The sequence below is a fragment of the Lissotriton vulgaris genome, chromosome 6 (genome assembly GCF_964263255.1).
Source record: "Lissotriton vulgaris chromosome 6, aLisVul1.2, whole genome shotgun sequence".
NCBI lineage: Eukaryota > Metazoa > Chordata > Amphibia > Caudata > Salamandridae > Lissotriton > Lissotriton vulgaris.
In genome coordinates this window covers 81,081,184-81,102,932 of record NC_141694.1, presented here as the reverse complement: position 1 = coordinate 81,102,932, position 21,749 = coordinate 81,081,184, and the positions used below count along the sequence as shown (strand labels likewise).

The window sequence follows — 21,749 nt, the reverse complement described above, 5'->3', positions numbered from 1 at the left end:
AAATAGGTACCCAAAATGAGGAAAAGGAACCTGCATCCCCCTGGTGGTGCAGGGCCTGGGAATAGGAACTTTGACACTTGAGCAAGTCGTCCCCCATTGCCTGGCCTGCGTTGGTCCCTATGAAGCTGTTGTCAGCAGCCTATACAACTGTATATACCTGTTGTGCAACTAGGGACTATTACTTCATCACTCTTACTTCCTGGTATGCGCAGACTGCCAAAGGAAAAACCCACATCAGCTTACCCTCCACTGCGAGTTAACCCTAGTTGCCGAATATTGACTGTAAAATTGTGCCTGCCAACCTGTGACACATCCAAGTCAATACAGCCGAACCAAACGCCTACATGGGCCAGATGGAGGTAAGGAGTATAAGCCAGACCCTGCGCGGAGCCAGACTTGGTCTTAATGGGATCTGACTGTGGGGGGTAAGTGCGCCTAAACCAGGCCCAAATTCTGCGTGAATCGCTCATGCACCACCTTGGTGCAAATGGGCCTGCGTGAGATTGGTGAATCGAGATACAACCTAAGTGAATGTCTCAGCATGGGCCAGGTTAAAGGAGGAAAAAATTGTGGCTAAAGCCAGCCCAACACATCAACAGTGCTACCCATCGTGCTCTGGTAATAGCCATGTATGGCTGCCAACTTCCAACTGCCAAGTGTGCCATAACATCCTATCGGTGCTCTAGGGTGAAATTAAAAAGACTGTGAATGACACTTTCTTGCTGGCAATAAAACCAAGAAGATGAGGGAGACCCAATATCACTGATTACGCCCATTTGACCAGCAAGACTCTAAGGGGACCCTGTACTAAGTCTGCTTTTATGAGATATTGCCGCTTTGGAGTGAGCATGTGTGTTGCAGACCTAAATACCATGATTTGGGAGTCAAGGTGACAACAACAAGTTGCACCCCAAAGGCCCCCAAGCCACCGCTGTGTCTAACGAGAGAACTGCCCTCCCCAACCCGAGGACGGAAGGCCCAAGACTTCCCCCTCGCGCCCAAGACACCAACCAGGCGAACAGCCCCAATATGGCTATCGCATAGAAGCATACTGAAAATGCAACTAAACTGGACAGCAAGTTGAGGAGTTCAACAATCGCTGAAAAGAACAAAACAAAAGCTTCTAACACCATACTACTAACAGTACTAATAACGTACGTACTCTTACAAGCTCTATCCAATAGAAGCAAAAGCGTAACCTGCCGGTACAGGTGCTTGAGATAAAATGCCACTTGTATACATGTAACTACTCTTAGTACATACCTCCCTTCTGAAACCTGGTAAGGCCCCTACTTCCTGTGACTCTTACCGGCCACTCTCCCTTCTCAATTGTGATGTGAAGATCCTTGCTAAGGTTCTCGCCACGAGACTGTCACTCCTGATGACTAGAATCGTCCTGCCCGACCAATCTGGCTTCGTAGCAGGCAGGTCCACCTCCCACAATCTGCGCACCCTGTTTTCTCTACTACGCTCTGTCCATCCTGATGTCCCAGTGGCGGCTGTGTTCCTCGACGCCACCAAGGCGTTCGACTCCGTCGAGTGGCCCTACCTTTTTTCGGTTCTGGGACGCATGGGGTTCCCTAAACTGTTCTTGGCTTGGGTGCGCCTCCTGTACACGGATCCCACGGCGAAGGTACTGATCAACGGGAAGCAATCGCCGCCCATCGGCATTACTAGAGGCACTCGTCAGGGATGCCCGCTCTCACCCCTGCTGTTTGCAATCGCGGTCGAACCACTAGCGTGCCGCCTCCGCCAATTACACCGAGAGGGAGCGTTTCAATGCCTGCAGCGGCAAATTGATGTATCGCTTTATGCGGATGACATCACGCTGTATGTCAAATCCCCGGAACTGCACCTTAACCCCCTGCTCCGTGAATTCGTCCTGTTCGGGGGACTGTCTGGCGTTCATATTAATTGGGCCAAGTCACAATTTTTTCCCCTAACAGATGCGGTGACTGACTTCCAATTGGATTATCCATTAGAATGGTGCAAAGACGATCTTCGTTATTTGGGGATCCGCATCGCACGGGACAAGGGTGAGACGCTTCGCTCCAATTATGGCGTGGCTATCACCAAACTGACCGCTACTGTCGACAGGTGGATCACGATGCCACTCTCCATGGCTGGCAGAGCCTCCCTTATTAAAATGGTGATCTTGCCCCGTTTTTTGTATTTTTTCCTAAACATCCCATATTATCCAGGGGCTTTCTTCTTTAGGACACTTCGCGCCGAACTACGCAGACTTTTCTGGGGTGGCAAATCTCCCCGGCTAAAGTGGTCCACGCTGACCCTTCCCTACGACCAGGGTGGCTTCGACATCCCAGATTTTGAGGCATACTACCTGTGCGCACAAGCGCATTTTGCTTATCATTGGATGGCTCCTACCCCCTTCATGCCTCACGTAGCAGTGGAGGATTGGATAGTACACCCACTTCCATTGAACGGTCTGATGCATTGTCCCGAGTCTTCCATCCCTACGGCAGACACCTCGGTCTCTTGCACCCTAGACGCGTGGCGACGCATCGCCCAGCGACTCCTCTGCGCGATGCCTTACTCTCCTAAGCTCCCTCTGACCTACCACCCAAACCTTACCCTGCTGTCGGAAATTGGGTTTCGCCAGCTCTGCGCCAAACTGCATATCTCCACTTGGGGGGACCTGTTCCACAACGGAACGTTCAAGACAGCGGATCTTTTTTTCCAATCGCACGCCCACTCGCCCCTCGAGTTGTTTTACTATATTCGGTTGCGTGCGGGGATGCAAGACATCCTTCCGGATTACCCTACCGAACCTGTGCCTCTGCCTCCTCTGCACCATCTACTGGAATCTCCAGATGGGGCCCATCTAGTCTCCAGGCTCTACCGCCAATGTCGTGGAGCTGCCCCCCTATCGGTCTCCACTGCCAGATTGCGCTGGTCGGCGGAACTGGATATAGAGGTATCGGACGATCAATGGCACTATTGCTGTGCATTGACTTCTCGCATCACTGCCAGTTGCAGATTGAAAATAATACATTATAAATACTTGCAGAGGGTCTACTACACTCCGGCCCGAAAACACAGATTCGGGCTAGCCGACAATGACCGCTGTGAGCGCTGCCGCGCAGAACACGCTGACTTTCTCCACTTAGCATGGTCCTGCCCCCAGATTGCAGACTACTGGCAACGGGTCATCGAGGCCGTTGTGCAGATGGTGGATGAGGAGATCCCCGCAGACCCCTTGGTAGCCATCCTTGGATACACGAAACATATATCCAGGGGAAGCAGGAAATTCGTCGATATGGCATTCCTCCTGGCCAAGCGACGTGTCGCCTGCCGCTGGGGCAGAGGCAGAGCGCCTAAGTTCAAGGATTGGCTCACTGATTTAACATATTGCCAGGATCAACATAACACTTTTTCGGAATTACTGCCTCTCACAAGCAGGCCTAGGAATATCTGGGACCCACTGGTACACTACCTGCTCAGGCGCTCGGATGATGACATTGCGCCAGGCGATGGGCTCACTGCCTCCCAACCTCATTGAGACTATTGGTTACCTTATTGCCATCTGACGCTACATGACACACACTGCTTTCCTCCACCTATGGGATCTCTATGCCCCTGCAGTCTTCTAGTGGAAGATGGGGTACTCGCCTTTACGGCACAGTCCCCCTCGCCTCCCCCCCTCCTATGACCGACGTCCTCTCCCGACACGCCGTCGGACGCCCCCCCCTCCACCGGAGGGAGCTGTCCTGCATACCACTGACAACTCTGCACCCTGGCCCCATGGACTACCACTACCCTTGGCCCTTACATTCTGGATGTTCACTGCCCCACGCACTGGCAGCTAGCGGCACCACCACACTGCACCACTTTCATGCATCTTCATCGCATTGTCATACACCACTACTCGCGCGTAACCTCGTTACAGAGTTGGGGTTTTCTTTATTTATTTCTCTTTGTTCTTTTTCTTGTTTTACACGTTACAAAAAATTCGGAGCGAGATTCTCATTTTGCTCCAACAAAACCTGTTCGGCTGCAGCACATCCTCCCTTGGCCTGCCCCGCGGGTCGGCGCTGTACATAGCATTCCCATAGTAACATGCCGCCGGGCCCCAGGGATGCCGGCTGTAAGGCTGTGTATTGTTGATCCATTATCGCTGCCGGCCTCCGGGTTGTAGGCACCTCAAGCTGTGTATCCTACTGTGCTCTTATCAATAAAGCAGTGTTGAACACCAAAAAAAAAAAAAAAAAAAAAAAAAAAAAAAAACTACTCTTAGTACATGTCGAAGGGAACCCGCTGCATCATATTATAGTGAGTTACGCTATAACCCGCCATCGTTGTGAGGCTCCCTGGTGCAGTCGGACCAAGGCAATACCATTGTTTTGCTATCCATGAGGCTGCAACTAAAAGTATGTCCCAAGTAACCGAAATAGTATAATAGGTCTAATAAGGAAGTGGTAAAGTATGTTTTAGTCTCCCCCTGTCACATACAAAATCATGTTGCAATCAAAGTTGCAAAAGACAGAGGCATGCTCAAGTAACTGCCCCCCGAGAGTGGGGTTGTTCTCCAACAATGTTCCTGCATTTGAGACAACACATCCAATAAAAGTCCTGCCCCCCCTACACACACTTGGATTCCGCAATTGTACAGAGTCCTAACTGCCGCCACACTATCCAGGCCATGCCTGTTAGATATTTACGAGAACTAGGCCGACCACACACCTTCTCGAGAGGGATGGGTGAGGTAACTACTCAGTGGCCCACCAAACTGACCTCGAAGTGCTCCTCCTGCAAGCACACATCTATTGCCGAGCCCTCTCTATTATCTGCAGGATGACCTAATATAGACGATACCCTTGTCCTAATTGGTAGAGTCCATTCACATGGACTAGAATTTTGGGAGTCTGCCATTTATGTAGATATTCTGCTGTATATCTAGCTTATTAGTCAGTTCGAGAACTATTTTGCTCACTGTCATTCTCGTAAGGAGATGGGTGGGGCACATAATAGCGTACCTCCAGCGCCTGATGCAAAAGTGAGTGTCTTGAACTAAGACAGTATTCGCATGCTAAGTCTGATAATGACCAATGCACTTTGGAGTGTGTGAACTAGGGTCACTTCCTCACTTGACCCTTAATCTTCTTCTCAGACACACCTCTTCCTCCCAGGCCAACAAAACTAATCTCAAAGTTCTCCTCCTACAAACACAGCTCCAAATAAATTCATGCCCTCTTTTATCTGACGGAAGACCTTTTAAAACATCAAACTTTATTCTCCTAGCCCATGGAGGTGTCCTCCCCAACCTTCTTGTGGCTAAGAGTCTGCCATTTATGAAGTTTTGTCCTTCTACCTGTGTTTGGTACTCTCTAGTAACAAGCACACGTTACTTCTCTTGTAACACTCGTATGCTACCTCTTACATTGTGCTTGATTCTGGTACCTGCACAAGTGCCACCATTGCCTGTTTATTCAGTATCCTCCAATTATTGCAGAGTGATACCTCTACTTGTCCCTTGTATCCTTAAGTAGCTTGCACACAAGTCACCTCTCCTCCTGAAATGCCCCATTTGTTACCTCCTGAATTGTTTGATCAGCGTCAAATTGTCCACAGGGCCCCCATGTAAATGTAAATTGATACTTGTATAGCGCACTACTCACCCGCAAGGGTCTCAAGGCGCTTGTACGAATACCGCTGTGGAACCCATCCTGGCTTTCCCTGTGAGGTGGCCACCCCTGGGCACCCCCAAGGTGGAGGCCAGGCATCCTAGCATTGTTGGGGCCATTGTGGAGATTAAGCAAGCTATTGCCCAGAGTTGCAGAGTGGGACTCCATGATTGGAATAGGCACCGAGGCGAGAATTATCAGGTCCGTGGAATTTTGAGCCCAAGACCCGCCGAGGCGGGGAATTGAACCCTGGTCCCGGGCTAGACCTCTGCATCAGGGTCTGCAACTCTAATCATTGAGCCACACTTCTCCACATATGGGCTAACTAACACTCTGCAACCCACTAAAGGAAGGAAAAGCTCTTTACAGTCGCCATTGGTTGGCCAGTACCTCGCACCCAAGCTCCCTCCCCGTACTGTCATTTGAAATCTTGCCTGTTCCTGGATGTAGCTTTGGCACCTACACCTCTAGAACCACAGGGACTCAAAATGTTGTGGCCCTGTAGGGAGATGAATCCGTGACATGAGGACAAGCATGGACCCCCATTAGTGGAAGCATAATCCACTAATACATCCTGCCCGGTGACGGAACCAGCCCTGAAAGCAATCAGATGAATTTAAGTGCGCACTTAGGCGAATAGGTAAACTTCCCCAGGTCAAGTTGTAGCCAAAAGGAACCAGTGAGTTCACCAACATTACTGGAGATAAATAATCACATTGTGGACCCTGAAGTATTCGCTGTCAAATGGTCGTTAAGGCCCCTCAAGCACTACCGTGAATGCCCATCACTCAGAAATCAATACTAGGCCCACCACGGTGTAATTGCAATGCCCCGACGGGACTAACGCAGAAGTAAAGAGTGGTCGCTGCATCAAAAGATGCATGACACAAGCCTGCAATACCAAGGGACCAAGTGAAATCCCACCATCCGCGAGTCGCAGAGCCATCGGTACCCGTGGACACCACACTACAATCCTTGAACATCGGTGTACGTGGCAACCAACCATTGCCCAGCTGGCGCTGCATGTCCGCTGCGGGATCGCGCTGCTGACATGAACAGCATCGACGAGCGGCTCGCCAGCAGGGCAGTCTTCCCCCACACCTGCAGCACTGGGCAGCGGGGGAGGGGACACGGGAGAAGCAAATAGCCCCATCGTTCATGCCACCCTGGCTACAAAAGCCAGCCTCGCCCCCGCGATGCACATACTCCGATCTCACCGAATCGGTGAACTCGCCCCAAAACAGTAGTCAGAGAACAGAGGCGCAGCAGGCAGCCTGCGCCCCCCCACCCCCCCCCCCCCCCCCCCGCCGTACAACTGAAGCGAGCTCCCACTCCGTGCAGCAGGACTGTGCCTGGATGTCGGAAGTGGACGGGACCCTCCCCTGTCCACAACTACAATGACTGCCCGGAAACCACACCATTTGCGGCCCTCAACCCTGGAAATGACACGCAATACACAATTCGCTTTCCCAGCCCCATGAGACCAGAGTTTCACTAATTCCATCCATGAAGCTCCCGCGGCCGGTACTCGAGCCGAAAATCCCTAAGTCTGCCAGACGCTGCAGCTGTTTGTTATGTATAGAGAGGAAAGTAAACCATGAATGGATTAATCTTCATTCATGTGGCCTGGTTTTACCTAGGAACAGGTGTGGAAAGGCGATGGGAATGGCTTCATACCATGCAAGCCCATGGGTCTGGACTCTAGTGGGGGTTGGCAGACAACTGGTAGGGCTGCCTGGTAAAACACGATCAATAAATTATACATTATATACTACTACAAGTGGGCAGCGCGTACCATACTGCCCATTGAGGGTTACTTATGACAGTGTGGTCAGGTGGGTGGAATATTTCAAGGAACATTATATAATAGAAGGCACTAGAGTTCCGGACAACACCTTTTTGTGTAGGCATCATTGAAGGTGTAGCCTCATGCTGGGAGCAGGAGGTCCTGATCTTACACCACTTTCTAGGAATTCTAACTTGTGTTCCTTCTTCTGTTGAGAAAGTGAAGTATTGTCTGTCATTACTACTGTTGTTTTCATTGATCTGTTCAATCTTTCTTCTCAGGATAAAGAGATTTATCTTCTAGATGATCCTCTGGCCGCCGTTGATGCTGATGTTGCCAGTCACCTGCTAGAGAAGTGCATTATGGGAATTCTCAGAGATAAGACCAGAATCCTTTGCACTCACAGGACAGAATTCTTGAGCAAAGCAGACTTCTTGATTCTGATGGATGAAGGAAAAATTATTCAGACAGGTAATAACTTTCTCCCATGACTGCAAACCTTCCAATACCTGTACTCAAACAAAGCCTGACACCGGCTTTATTTAGATACTACATGAGCACCACATACTTCAGCTAGCTCTGGTCTCACCCTTATCAAAAGCCTCCCTGAGGATTCCACTACCACCTCCCCCATGGCAACTCCAATGGCAGAAACCGGCTCTTGGCATCAATCTGACTCCGGCATCACTTACGCTAGTACCAGCAGGTCTTTCCTATGCAAAGGCAAGCTGCAGGCTGGCTGGGCTGGTTACTTTCCTGCACCCAACACACCATAAATCCTTCATAATTGTCCCATGTGTAGGCAGCAGTACTAATGTGTGTCGAGATGCTGTTCTTGAATTGGTGTTGCCTAATCTGTTCAGGTAAAAGTACCGTCAAGGGATTTTGGTCAAACAGGATATTTTAATTCTTTGAAATCTTAATTAAATGACCCAATATCAATGGAAGTCTTAAAGCATCAATAGCGAACTTTGTTAATTATTTAAAAAAAGGATTGTGCTAGATGTCGCAAGGTAGGATGCTGTTAGACTACAAACAGAAATAGAATATAGAGGCAGGTGTAGATAGAAAAAATTGATTTTATCGGTAAATTTTCATAAAATAGGGTACATAACAGTATATCAAAACACAGTGTTACATGAAGAACAAAATCAGATTGTAACAGCTTCTCTGTAACAAGGGTACAAGCTTTTCTTCCTAAAAATACAGTTATGGAAAAAAAAGCGTCGGTCGACGTTTCGGTCTTTAGTAATCAATAAGACCATCTTCAGGACTATACGGGATAAATACTCGTTGACCCCTAAAATAACATAGAACAGAAATTACTGCTAATCATATTGAATAACATATATATGTATATTTTCTTTTTATTTTTTTTATCAACTTACATATATCTAACACCTGAACTTAACCTCTATACGATTTAGAATTATATTACACGAGCAACTCATTCAATTGCCTCAAAGGTTGCACATTTCTTTCATGGAAACAACTAGTTCAAATATCTAATTCTCGATGGTTTAATGATATCCATATCAAATTTACCTTGTCTGAAATTACATGTATCTTTATCTTCAAATCATTTATCATAGGTTAATTAAAAAAGGTCTTCTTAAATTTGCAATCAGCATGTATTTAAGACATCTATACATCCAATACCTTGCATTGTCCATGGAAAAGTCTATGAAATTCCTTATAACATTAGTAGTATCTTATAACATCACTGTATTGTGACAAGGTAAATTATATCCTTCTCTTAGTGGAATAACTAAACAACTAAAAGCAAATTATCTATCAGGCACCATATAATGTATTTTAGAACAATTCATACAGAGGTATGGATGTACCTTGAGAGCGTTTAGCTCAATCGTATTAGTGATTCTGCGTTGGAGTTGGTCATATATTTTATTTTTGAGATCTGTAACATCCAAAAAACAAACATATTTGAAATCAAGAAATTTAACTTAATTAAGTTCAATTTTATCCAAGGTTTAAACACCTTTGTTTCTAAATATAGGCACAAAAGCACTCTTGAGAGCACAACTGATATAGTCAGTTGCTGTCACACAGATAAATGTAATTTATTTTAAACATAAATTAATGTACAGACACGAATTTTTTAAACAGTTTAAGGTACCTTATATGCCACAATTCCGATGACTCACTGCATATGTGTTTTATCGATGGATATCTTTTTTGAACGGCAGTATCTACTCAGTGGCAAACTTTATTGTTATTGGATCAATTTCTTGTTAGATGGCACTATCTGTGAGATAACATATCTTGCTTAATGTCCGCTTTACTATTTAGTATCATAAAAAAGATATTGCTCATCAGTCTAAATTATTACCAAGGAGACATATAGTTCTTAAAGTATTGTGCCAAAGCCATGGAACATAACTTTGTTTTCAATGTTTATTGCGGTTTACTTATCGTGATGTTTATAAGTAAAAGTTATCAAGAAACAATCTCGGTGCATTAGCGCACTGCAGGTATCAGACAGTCTCGATAAGTTATGTCAGAAAATATTTTTTTTTTACCTTTATCGGCAAAAAAGTTGCTTGTCTTGTTTTAATTCAGACAGAGTGAGATGTTTTCTAGACAAATATTGACACAGACGTACTGGGTTAGATACAAGGTAACAAAACGAATCACCTGGAATATATTCTTACAAGGTTGCCAGTCTAAATGATTAACAAGTGGACGTACAGTTCTTAAAGTTTTGTGCCAAAGCCATGGAACATAAATTCGTTTCCAATGTTTATTGCAGTTTACTTATCTTGATGTTTATAAGAAAAATGTATCAAGAAACAATCTCAGTGCCTTAGCGCACTGCAGTTATCAGACAGTGTCGATATGTTTTATCAAAAGAGAATAAATGTTTACCTTTATCGGCAAAAAAGTTGCTTGTCTTGTTTTAATTCAGACAGCGTGAGAAATACTTGAAACGCGGTATGTATTGGCAACCTTGTTAGAATATATGCCAGGTGACTAGTTGTGTCAATATTTTTCTACAAAATTTCTCACGCTGTCTGAATTAAAACAAGACAAGCAACTTTTTTGCCGATAAAGGTAAAAATGTATTCTCTTCTGTATAATCTGTTCAGGGGCTTTTAAATTGAACTGCTATTAGTTTAAAACGATGTATTTTCTCTGCAAATATTTAAACCAGCAATGGAAATTAATGTTTTGCTCCCTGAGAAATCATTTTGTTGCCGTTGTTTCTAATTGTAGCCACAACATTATGCTTATTGTCTTTACTCCTGAAAAACACACCAAACATAGTGAAGATTCTCACCTGCATTGCTACAGCAAGGCACTGCTCATTGGCTTTTCTGACTGCGTTCTCATTTCCCACTTGCTCCTTAAACTTTCTTACTTGCGGCTTGATCACTGCCAGGCTAACTCACTTTATGGTTCTTTTCTGGCTCCCATTTTCCAGCCCGTGTCAAGTTCAATTTACTCTGCATCATCTACAAGGCCATGCACAGTAGTAAGCAGGACTACTGACCAAGAAAACTTCTTTCCTGCTTTAAGTTAGAAGTGGAAATCCCCAATTGGGGACAGAAAATTCAAGAAATATGGTCTTTCTCTTCTCTTCTAATATCCTCCAATTTCCTGAAAGATCTATCCCTTGATCGGGCATGTCTCCCGCACACTTTCTGGGCAGAACTTGAATCCCCTCTTTATGCCATGTGTCCTGTCTTATCACCGACTTCCATTCAGCTTGGCATTTGGTATGAATATACTCATGTCTTTGCTTGTCCCTGTAGAAGTGTAAGCACCACTGATCTTCCGTAAAGATTCTTCATGCTCATGTAATCTATTTGTCTTGACATGTATCCAAGACCAGTGGAAAGTACTCTTTGGACCTCCTGGATAATTTGTTGGCTACATAACTTGCTCCTCAAAATTACAAAAGATAATAGAAAACAAGCCTGCCGTCCAGCCACAGTTCACTAATCAAAGTACTAGCCTTGCACCCAGTGTATTAACCAGAAAATTGCACCCTGCTAATGGCATATTCGCCACTAGGCTACGCTTAATCCTTGACACATAAACCATCCCTTTCCCTAAACTTTATAATGAAGCTGAGATGGGCTATACGCCCAAATTAAACATTAGCTTATATAATTATGCGGATATATGCAGCATCAGGGCACTGACATAATTATTTTCCACTCCTTTTTTTGTCCATTTTTCTCCTTTAGGCACACCCTCTGAAATTCTTCCGCTGGTGGAAGCCACACTTAAGCACAGCAACAAGAGGAGAAGGAAGGTGTCTGTGGGTAAGAAAATTAGAATGGTGCATCTTTCACAATATCATATTTGTAACTAGGTTTTCCATCATATCCCGCTATTGCAGAATCAGGGTAGTAGAAGATGATGGAGGGTTACACTGAATTCATTCTCTTTACCACTTCATTTGTTGCTGTGTCACAGCTATGAAGAGAAGGCTAAGGTGTGAATGGCTGGTACCTCCCTTTTAGAGTCACTGTCTCAGTTGTTCACCACCAGCCCTCCATGCTTACAACAACTCCATCTATCATGGCCTCCATGTATGCTTGTGAAATCAGGGCCTGAGGGCTACCACTTCCACTACCGACTACTGATACCTGACAATCAGACTTCGGTGAACAAAGGTGTCAAGCGTCCTATCTACATCACAGGGTCCAATATGGATGTCAATATTTAGTAAACTACAGAGAAGAGTAAGAGAAGGACATGAGGTGTTCTGGGCAAAGGAAAGGAAATGTGAGCTTGGAATTAAAGGCTATTACAGTAGAGAATTTCTGAGCCAAGGTGATACATTCTATAGGGGATTCTAAGCTAAGTAGAGAGGTCCTGAAATAGGAGGGACATTCTGGCCAAGGAGATGAACCCTGAAGTGAGTTCTGAGCAGAAGAGAGTGGTTCTTGAAAAGCAGAACAATCCTCACCTAAAACGAGAATCCCCTCAATAGTGAGCTATACTGATGGTGTCCGGATGGCTTTTGGAATAGTAAGTGACTACTGGGCTAAGCAGATGAATGCAAGAATAGAGAGGGAATCTTACACTAAAGAAAGGGATCTCGGAATAGAGAGAAACTCCTTTGCCACAGGGAGGGATCCTGGAATTATTAAAGAGAATCCGAGTGAAAATGGGGATTCTGAAGGGAATCCTGTGCTACGGAGAAACTTTCTGGAATAAATGGGGAATGCTGTACTAAGGAGAGGAATGTTGCTATGACAAGTGGATCCTGGTGTATAGAGAGGGATCCTGGAATAATGAGGGAATCCCAAGATGGGTAATGGGATCATGGAATAGCAATGGCAGCCTTTGGTGAGGTGAGAAGTCGTGGAAATGTCAGGAGTCCAGAGCTAAGGGGTTATATCCTGGAGAAAATCCTGAACTAAGCACAGAGTACCTAAATAGGATTCTAAGTTAAGAAGATGAATCCTGGAACATACAGAGAGGGCTGGAACACCAAGCAAAGTCTGAGTTAAAGAGAGGAATTGAGAAATAGCGATGGAATCCTCAACTAGAATTAGAAAATATAAGTTATGCAAAAGTACTCAGATATTGAAAGGTATGTGCGTTAATCCTTAAATTTATTTTTAATGATGTTCACAACCGTGTTTGATGTAGCCAGAAGGGAAGTGATCTGAAGGACTATTTCCAAAGCACCCTGATTATTTTAGAAAGCATGAAGTCTGTTCCAACGTCATGTGAACTCTGTGGATGTTTGACCATTGATAATATACACAGGAGCCAGTCACCCAAGGGGGTTCCTAGATAAAGAGGTTTGTGTTTATTTTCAATCTCATCTACTTCTTACTAGTAGATTACATTTGGGCCATATAACTGTGCAGCCAATGCTATGACTGTTTTCCAATGAATAACATAAGCTTCACAAACCATTCCTCAATCTGAGCTGAGTGCATTAGGGTTGTGCTTCTTGTTTGATGTCTTCATTCTGCTCTGTCTCATCAGCATCATCTGTATGTGACAACGAAGAAGAGGATGATAAACAGGAACAAAGTGAGAGTCTTATGGACTTAGGAGATCAGTCTGAAGATGAAGAGGAGCAGTCAGGGGAACGCCCTCATCCGGACGCCATTCACCACTGTGATACAGAAAAAGGGCAGGCGGCAGGATACTCCGGTTATGGCGACGACCTCACCGACGAGGAAGAGAAGAAGGAAGGCTTGCTCTCCTTCCTGGTCTATAGGGCATACTGGAATGCAGTGGGCACACCTTTGGCATGTACCATCCTATGCTTCTTCCTCCTAATGCAAGGTAACTCAAGACTCTTATTCTGTGTACATCACAATCTGCAGTTGCAATGTGTGGGGACTGTTAGAGCATCACACTCAAGTCTTAGCTGATTTCATTATCCAAAATGCTAGAATATGTAGTTTATGACGGAATGAGTCCCAATAATGGCACACAACATGTAGTTTGTAGCTGCAACTATACAAATCCTGTCAACCTACAATTTTGCCAGGCTTTGTTGACATATTTGTTTAGGATTTGTTACTAAAATTGGTGGTCTTTCAACATTTAACAAATACATTATTATGTTGTCTGTTGGCATTTTGTCTTCAGTTCAACAGGGAAAGTGGCCTTTGGGGCAGCACTTTTTGCAAGATTGGATGGAGGTTTTGTCTCTTTAGTTCGATGATCCTGATTCAATGGCTTTTCTTCCCGTGTTTGTCCCCCTGCACTCCTGGAGTGTGGCTTCTGTACCATTTTGTTTGTACGAGTTGTATCCTTCAACTTCTGCCGTCAAGGAACTATTTCTTCACTTATGTTTAGAAATCGATGGGAGTGCATGGGTTTCATCTCACCTTCCCTCAGCCACTTTCTTCATGCTTCCCACCACCAAATGTCCTGCTTGTCCTTTGCTCCACTGCCCTTCCTCCTCCTGCCCCCAGCTTTATTGTATATTTTTTTCAAAGGACTTAGTAGCTGTATACAATTACCTTACTGGTCACTTCTCAACTCGTTTGTTGCTCCTGCGCCCTACTTTATTTTTAGGTCGAGCCAAGGGGCAGAGCGCGTGCGCGGCTTGCTCTGCATGGCATGCTGCCCACTCTCCGCCCATATTTGTTATTGGCTTGTGTCATTGTCCTTCGTAAATGCTGGCTTATGATTCGTAAATAGGCTTGTTAGTCCCTCCTTGGTACCGCCTTGTCTGCATTTGTTACCTCCCATAACGACTAGGCCTTTTACTTGTCTTGTTACACGGTCTGCATTATAAGTCGGTGAGCACTATTCTGTTTATTGCCACTGATGGGGACAATGGCAGCTTCTTTTTGTATTTGTAGCGCGCCCACTCTGGACAATGGCGGCCGCTTTTCTCTAACTTGCATGCTGAGCGTGGCGCCCGCTTTAGGTACACCACGCTCAGTTTCCCCCCCAATTTTTAAACTTTCATTTTGAGTGCAGAGTGCACTTGAGGGACACCGTACTCTGTTTCATTTTTTTTTTCTATCTTTCATACTGAGCGCGTTGCCCGCTTCAGGGACACCGCGCTCTTTTTTCTTTTTTCTTAACTTTAATACTGAGCGCAGCGCCCACTTCAGGGACACCAAGTTCTGTTTCTTTTTTGAACTTTAATACTAAGTGCGGCGCCTGCTTCAGGGACCGCGCTCTGTCTCTCTCTTTTTTTTAAAACTTTAATGGTTAGCGCAATTCCCGTTTACCGGACACCAAGCTCTGCAATACAATAGGGATCGCTTTTGCAAACGTTTGAACTATTGATATTGTAAATGTCAATGCCTTTGAATATTATAAAAGGCATTGCCATTTACAATGCCACTAGCTCAAAAGCTTGCAATTGTGAGACCAATTGCACTGTAAATGCTTGTTCTTATTTCTTTCTGAAGGTCTGACATCTGTACACTGCTATTGAGTTGCTTGATTCTTTCTATTTGTGCCGAATCCCTGCTTATACTTTGATTCTTAATTGACAGTTCCAAAATACCCTGACCATCTTGAAATGATAAATTAAGAATAAAGACGTCCTAAAAAATATTTATTCGATGGGTTCTATGCATGAGAACACGTGTACTCATCGGTGACAAGCTTGGAATGATTTTTATTTGTTAAACTTGGCAAAAAATACTTTTCAGGATATCCATCTGCCCAAGCGTAGGCACGGGCAGTTATCATGAAATGTTGTGCAGCACTTCATGAACAAAAACTCTCCAAGATGTCTACCCTTCCACGCACGTGTTTGAATGGCTTTAGCCATAAAGTATGCCAAAGGTAACACGCATTGGCAAAGCCAGTAACGCTGCACCTGCATTTGAAAGACAAGACTTGTTGACTTTTGCCAATGCTAGCGGCAACTATGACAAGAATGTATTTGGTGTGTTCTGTCCCGGAAATGATCGAAATTGTTTGCATTGCCATTCTTGAGTGAATGGATTGGGAGTGTGTCTAAAAAAGCTCAAATCACTGTTACTCTGTACTGCGCATATAATGTGTTGAGCAATTGAGAGAAGAGTTTCAGTAGGGAGCAAAAGTAGGCAGATTTTACCATCCTACGCCTTAAGAAGCATCAGCATTGAACATCTTTTCTGCGGGCCTGGTCTCAGTGAGAGTTCCTATGGAGAATCATCAACTGGGATTGTTAGAGATGATGTTTCTGGTGGATCACTGACATAATATCGAGGAACAGAATATCGACTTGCAAAAATATCGTTGACAAAATATCGACAGACAGAATATCGAGTTTGTATCTACAAACAGGTAAGTACAAAAATATCGAGTACAAAATATCGTTTACAAAAATATAGTTTATAAAAATATCGACTTTATTCAAAACAATGTTAAATTAAAATAATAATAAAATTTAATTAGTAATATATACTTAAAAATACTTAAATTAACTTATAATAATTAAATAATTTATGAAATTAATAAAAAAAAGAATTTTACAATCATATTTGTTAAAACATATATATATAGTAACATAATATAATTAAATAATATCCAATATTATTACCGTACGATAGCAGAAGTGTAAAAATTACTATTCCCACTCCAAAAAGTGCAACAGTAGGGAAAGCGTTGGATAGCGTAGGGGTTAAAATTACTATTCCCACTCCAGTGGGTGCAACAGTAGGGAAAGCGTTGGATAGCGTAGGGGTTAAAATTACTATTCCCACTCCAGTGGGTGCTACAGTAGGGAAAGCGTTGGATAGCGTAGGGGTTAAAATTACTATTCCCACTCCAAAGAGTGCAACAGTAGGGAAAGCGTTGGATAGCGTAGGGGTAAAAATTACTATTCCCACTCCAGTGGGTGCAACAGTAGGGAAAGCGTTGGATAGCGTAGGGGTTAAAATTACTATTCCCACTCCAGTGGGTGCAACAGTAGAGAAAACGTTGGATAGCGTAGGGGTTAAAATTACTATTCCCACTCCAAAGAGTGCAACAGTAGGGAAAGCTTTGGATAGCGTAAGGGTTAAAATTACTATTCCCACTCCAGAGAATACAACATTAGGGAAAGCAAATACTTAATATATTATTTAAAAATTTAAAAATGAATATATATTAATAATGAATTAAAAATAATTAAAAATGTTATATAATATAATATAATAATTAATATATTAAAATTACTGATTAACAATAATTATTCCAATTGATCACCTATTAATAAATGACAATTAATTATTTAATAATTAAAAATTATTTAACAATTATTTCCAATTAAATAAATTTAAATAAATGTCATTATTTAATTAATTATTAATACATTACTTCCCACCCTATTCCCCTATAAACCCGCTACAGAAAATAAATTATTAAAATTAACATAATTAACAATTAATCAATTACATTTAATTAATTGGCAAATACAATTTTTATAATTACCCATAAATACTTAATTAATAATGAATTCAAAATAAATACCAATAAATAATTTTACATATTTAATTAATTATAATTTAATTACTTCCCACCCAATTCCCCTATAAACCCACAACCCGCTACAGAAAATAAATTAGTAAAATGTACATAATTACCAATTAATCAATTAATAAAAATGAATTACCAATTAAAATTTAATTAATTAACAAATATAAATTAATTAACAATTAATTAAAATTTACTATCTTTTTTTTTTTAATTTTAGATGTTTATATAATTATTCATATGACCAAAACAAATTACAGTGATAACTCCATCATATCCGAGGAGGTAAGCCCATCATTATTTTCATATTCTTTTTTTTTATTTTTTTTATTTGGAGTCAAAATACATCACAAAAAATTAAAAATACATACTTAGATCAATCAGGACACAGGCTTAATAATTAATTTGCATATTCATTAAATACAAAAGATAGATACTTAGTCCAAACGTACATTAAATAAATAATTAAGACCACTGATATAGAAAGCTCATATAAAACCATCAGTATATATAAAAGAAGAGACAGGGTGCATGATTATACTTCCAATGTATACAACAGCAGAATATACAGAGTAGCAATTCATACATCTTTTGCATGAGTCTCCCTCCATTTAGTTACCGGGGCCCAGAACCTTCTTCCAAAGTCCCGTACTTTCCCCCTCTTACATTCATATAGGCAGATCTCAATATTATATATACCAAGGAACCTGGATAGCCACATTTGAAAAGATGGTGCAACAGTATCCTTCCACCCTGCCGAAATCAAGATCCTTTGCCCAAGTTTAAATTAGAATCTGTGCCCAAGATCATCAGGGTAGGGGATAGATCGATCTTATGACCTAGCAGCCCCTCCCATAATCTTTCGATCTCTTTCTTCACTGGGGTCAGGAGAGTGCAAGAGAAAAACATATGTAGAAGGTCTGCTTTCCCCCCCCCCCACATCTTGGGCAATTATCATCCGCTCTAGCCCCCCATGAAAATAAATTTCCCGGGGTATAGTATAAATTGAACACCGTTTTATAATGTTGAGCTCTTAAGTTTGTGGCTCTAAATATTCTTTTGTTCAATGCTACAGCCAGGTCAACATCTACATTCGGGTTTCCTAGTTTATTGGACCATGCAACCTCTGTCTTATCGACATCATCGTGAATCTCTGCGCGAAGGATGTTATATATAGGCTTAATTTTGTTGCACCCATTGGACAATGCATCCAGGAGGGGACTATTTTCTGGGGGAGGCGGTTTTGGTTTAATAGCCTTCAGGGAGCAGTCAACCTGGGTATAGGCGAACCAATGATTATCTGGAATACCATAACTCTTTTGTAATGCCTCAAAGCTTATAATCCCATCTGCATCCGTTAGATCCCGTAATGCCTTAATGCCCAGCTCCCTCCAGATTTTTAAGGCCCTTTCAATCCCTAACCTTGAAAAGAGGCTGAATCTATAGATGTGAATATATGCATTAATTCTTGGGATATTGCACAGTTTTCTACTAGCCTTCCATACCCCCCAAGTGCTATCGATAATTTTGTATCTCGCTTTTTTATAGAATCTGCGATCTACTTCGCATAACAGAATACCCGTCGCCTTTCTTCCCAATAATAATTCAAAGATAGAGGGGAGTTGATATACTTCCGATCTGGCATTGTTAGTATGGGCATCTGATTGAAAAAGTGTCGTCATTTGTATTAAAAGTCAAGTCTAATGGTATAACCTTAAATTGGGGAGATCCAAGCCCCCCCTTTCCCGCGGGAGAGAGAGAAGGCTTGTTGACCTTCTTACTTTGCCATATTGCCAAATAAATTTAATAAAGACAGATTCCAGTTTAGACATTATTTTTTCCTCAATGAATAGTGGTATGGCCCTAAAAAGATATAATAACTTCGGAAACATTGACATCTTGACTGCATTTACCCTTCCAATTAATGAGAGGTGCAGGCCATCCCATCTTCTCAGGTCAGTCTCTATTGATTTTATAAGTGGTAAATAGTTTCCTTCCACTATTTTCTCTACTGCAGTGTTAATTGTAACCCCAGGTATACTGCTGCTTCCACATATCTGGAATCTGCCTTTACTATATTCCCTGTCCAGATAATTAAAATTTACTATCAATAAGTAAATTTACATATTTCATTAATTATAATTAAATTACTTCCCACCCTATTCCCCTATAAACCCACAACCCGCTACAGAATTAAATTACACAATAATTATAAAAACAAAATTAATTAATTAAAATTAATTATAACATAAATACTCCCTTTTCAAACATATTATAACATAAAAATACACTATAAAAATTAGATATTATTAAAAAATCGATATTTTTAACTATCTATATTATATACTTCGATATTTTAACTTTCTATATTTTTAACAGTCAATATTACATCACTTACCTTAAAAACAATATTTTGGTTATCTATATTCTGTCCTGTCGATATTTTGTCCAGTCTATATTTAAAACTCGATATTATGTCCAATCGATATTTTGGAGTCGATATTATGTCTGTGCACCGTTTCTGGTGTTTGTCAGAAGCAGGCTTTTTTGGAGTCCGGTTTTAAACCAAGTGAAAGAGGGTCCGGTCTTATCTTGGTGGTATAATATTCCAGAACCTGGGTGTGCATCCTGAGAAAAAGCAGGAGTATGTGGTCTTGTTGTAGTGTGTGGTTTCTAGGTGTAAATATTTGGTGCTCTGAAGCTGCTTATGGCTCCCTGATAAGCTTAGATTCTTCCTTGGGTAGTGTGGTGTTTTAATGTAACTGCCTTTTGAGGTCATAGATGCTGATCTAAATGTTCAACCTGCTTGCAAAGGGCCCAATAAAATTTGATTGTCATAGGGGTAATGTAGTCACATGTGTACCTGGTTTTGCAGCTGTGTTTGTGATAACTTTGCCCATGGACTCTCAATGCTAACTGAGTGCACATCTACACTGTGTCAATGCTAGAGAGACACCAGGTCATAGTGACGCTTGAGAAGGTGATAAAACCTTCAGGTGTGGCTCTTCTAACCGCCATGAATTTCCTCTATATAAATAAAAACCGATTGTTTTTTTAAAGATATCAGTCTGAGGGCACATTGATTTTATTGTGTGTGTGATTACTGTGCCATACGTATCTGTGTTTCAAACTTCACTACTGAGCTCTGCTACCGTGAGAGAGTCAAGTATACAAAAAAAGTCTGGGACATCCATGCTATACCCAGCTTAATTATCACTAGAAACCACTAAATGTCCCGGGAACAAGAGAGAAGGTTTAAAAAACCTGCTTCACCGTGCTTCTGCCACAGGTGGGACGCTGGAGAATTGGGGAGAGTAGCTATCCTTAAGGATTTTGTAGACCGAGCTATTTACATTGAGTGAGCTTTCCTGGAATTGTGGGATCTGCACACTCTATTCTATTCTAGTGCCAGGATATATGCACATAAAGTAGCAGCTTAGTCATAATGATAGCAGATCCATGGAGACAGCAGCAGTGCAACGCTACTATGTATATTTTCATATCACAGATGACTGATATAGTCATTATATACAAGTGCTGACGGCTCTATAGCAATTAAGGGGTGGAGGTTCTATCGTTCTCCTGAAAGTGCTTAACTTTGACCATTCCCTGATGCTATCTCTCTCTGTCCTAAATAAGCGTTATTAGCTAGCTCATCATAGATAATCAACGAAGAGTCTTCTTATTTCAGCCAATTTCCAATTTGCCCCCTCTATCTAGGCTAAGCTACATGTCAGACAAGGGATCTTACCTCTCTCTCTCTCTCTCCATCCAGTTCATCTATGTCACCTCCTCCCTTCTTTATCAAACGTGGTGGCCTAAGAAGAAAAGGTCAGGGCATCTCACCATCCAATACAAATGCCACTACCTCTTTCTACTTTTGTGAAATCTGCCCATCACAGCTTTCAACAAGTTCTTAACTTTACTAATCTAACAGCCCACATCTTGTCTTCACAGCTTCACGTGAACTTTCTTCCTGGTGGCTGTACCACTGGGTATCCAGTCTGGCAAATCAAACCGGAAGGAACCTTTCCATATGGAACCTGACAACTCAGTCAAACATTCCCTCAACAGCAGACCCAATGTAAGCAATTTATCTTATTTAATGTCAATACAGACATGTTTCCACAATAAGATGAGGATGTTGTTAATAGTAAAACTGGTCAAATGAAAAGCCTTTGAAGTCAGATACAAGAAAAGTACAAACCATACCATCTGGTAAGATGCAACACCCTGTGCTAGATGTCTGTGAGCAACATTTTGTTGTGATAAAATGGGATCTACCAGTGAAATGCCAGTGTCCAAAGCATTACACTTTGAAACACGCTTTTCTAGGTTCTGTGCTGTTTCACCAATGTCTGACAGTGGTATTGCCTGGTATTTCCCACACCTGGACATTTCCAAGGCTAAAA

The 21,749-nt window shown here is 42.4% G+C and overlaps 1 protein-coding gene across 2 annotated transcripts in view; it reads left to right on the top strand.

Annotated features, from left to right (window-relative positions):
* The window catches only part of LOC147706829 (ATP-binding cassette sub-family C member 10-like), a 1,327,484-nt gene that overhangs the window by 901,403 nt on the left and 404,332 nt on the right, over positions 1-21,749 (top strand). For both annotated transcript variants that reach the window (XM_086925963.1, XM_086925964.1), the window contains 4 exons: positions 7,710-7,899; positions 11,640-11,717; positions 13,402-13,707; positions 21,295-21,421. In XM_086925963.1, the coding sequence (XP_086782089.1) occupies positions 7,710-7,899; positions 11,640-11,717; positions 13,402-13,707; positions 21,295-21,421 (701 nt within the window). The remainder of the gene's footprint in view (positions 1-7,709; positions 7,900-11,639; positions 11,718-13,401; positions 13,708-21,294; positions 21,422-21,749) is intronic.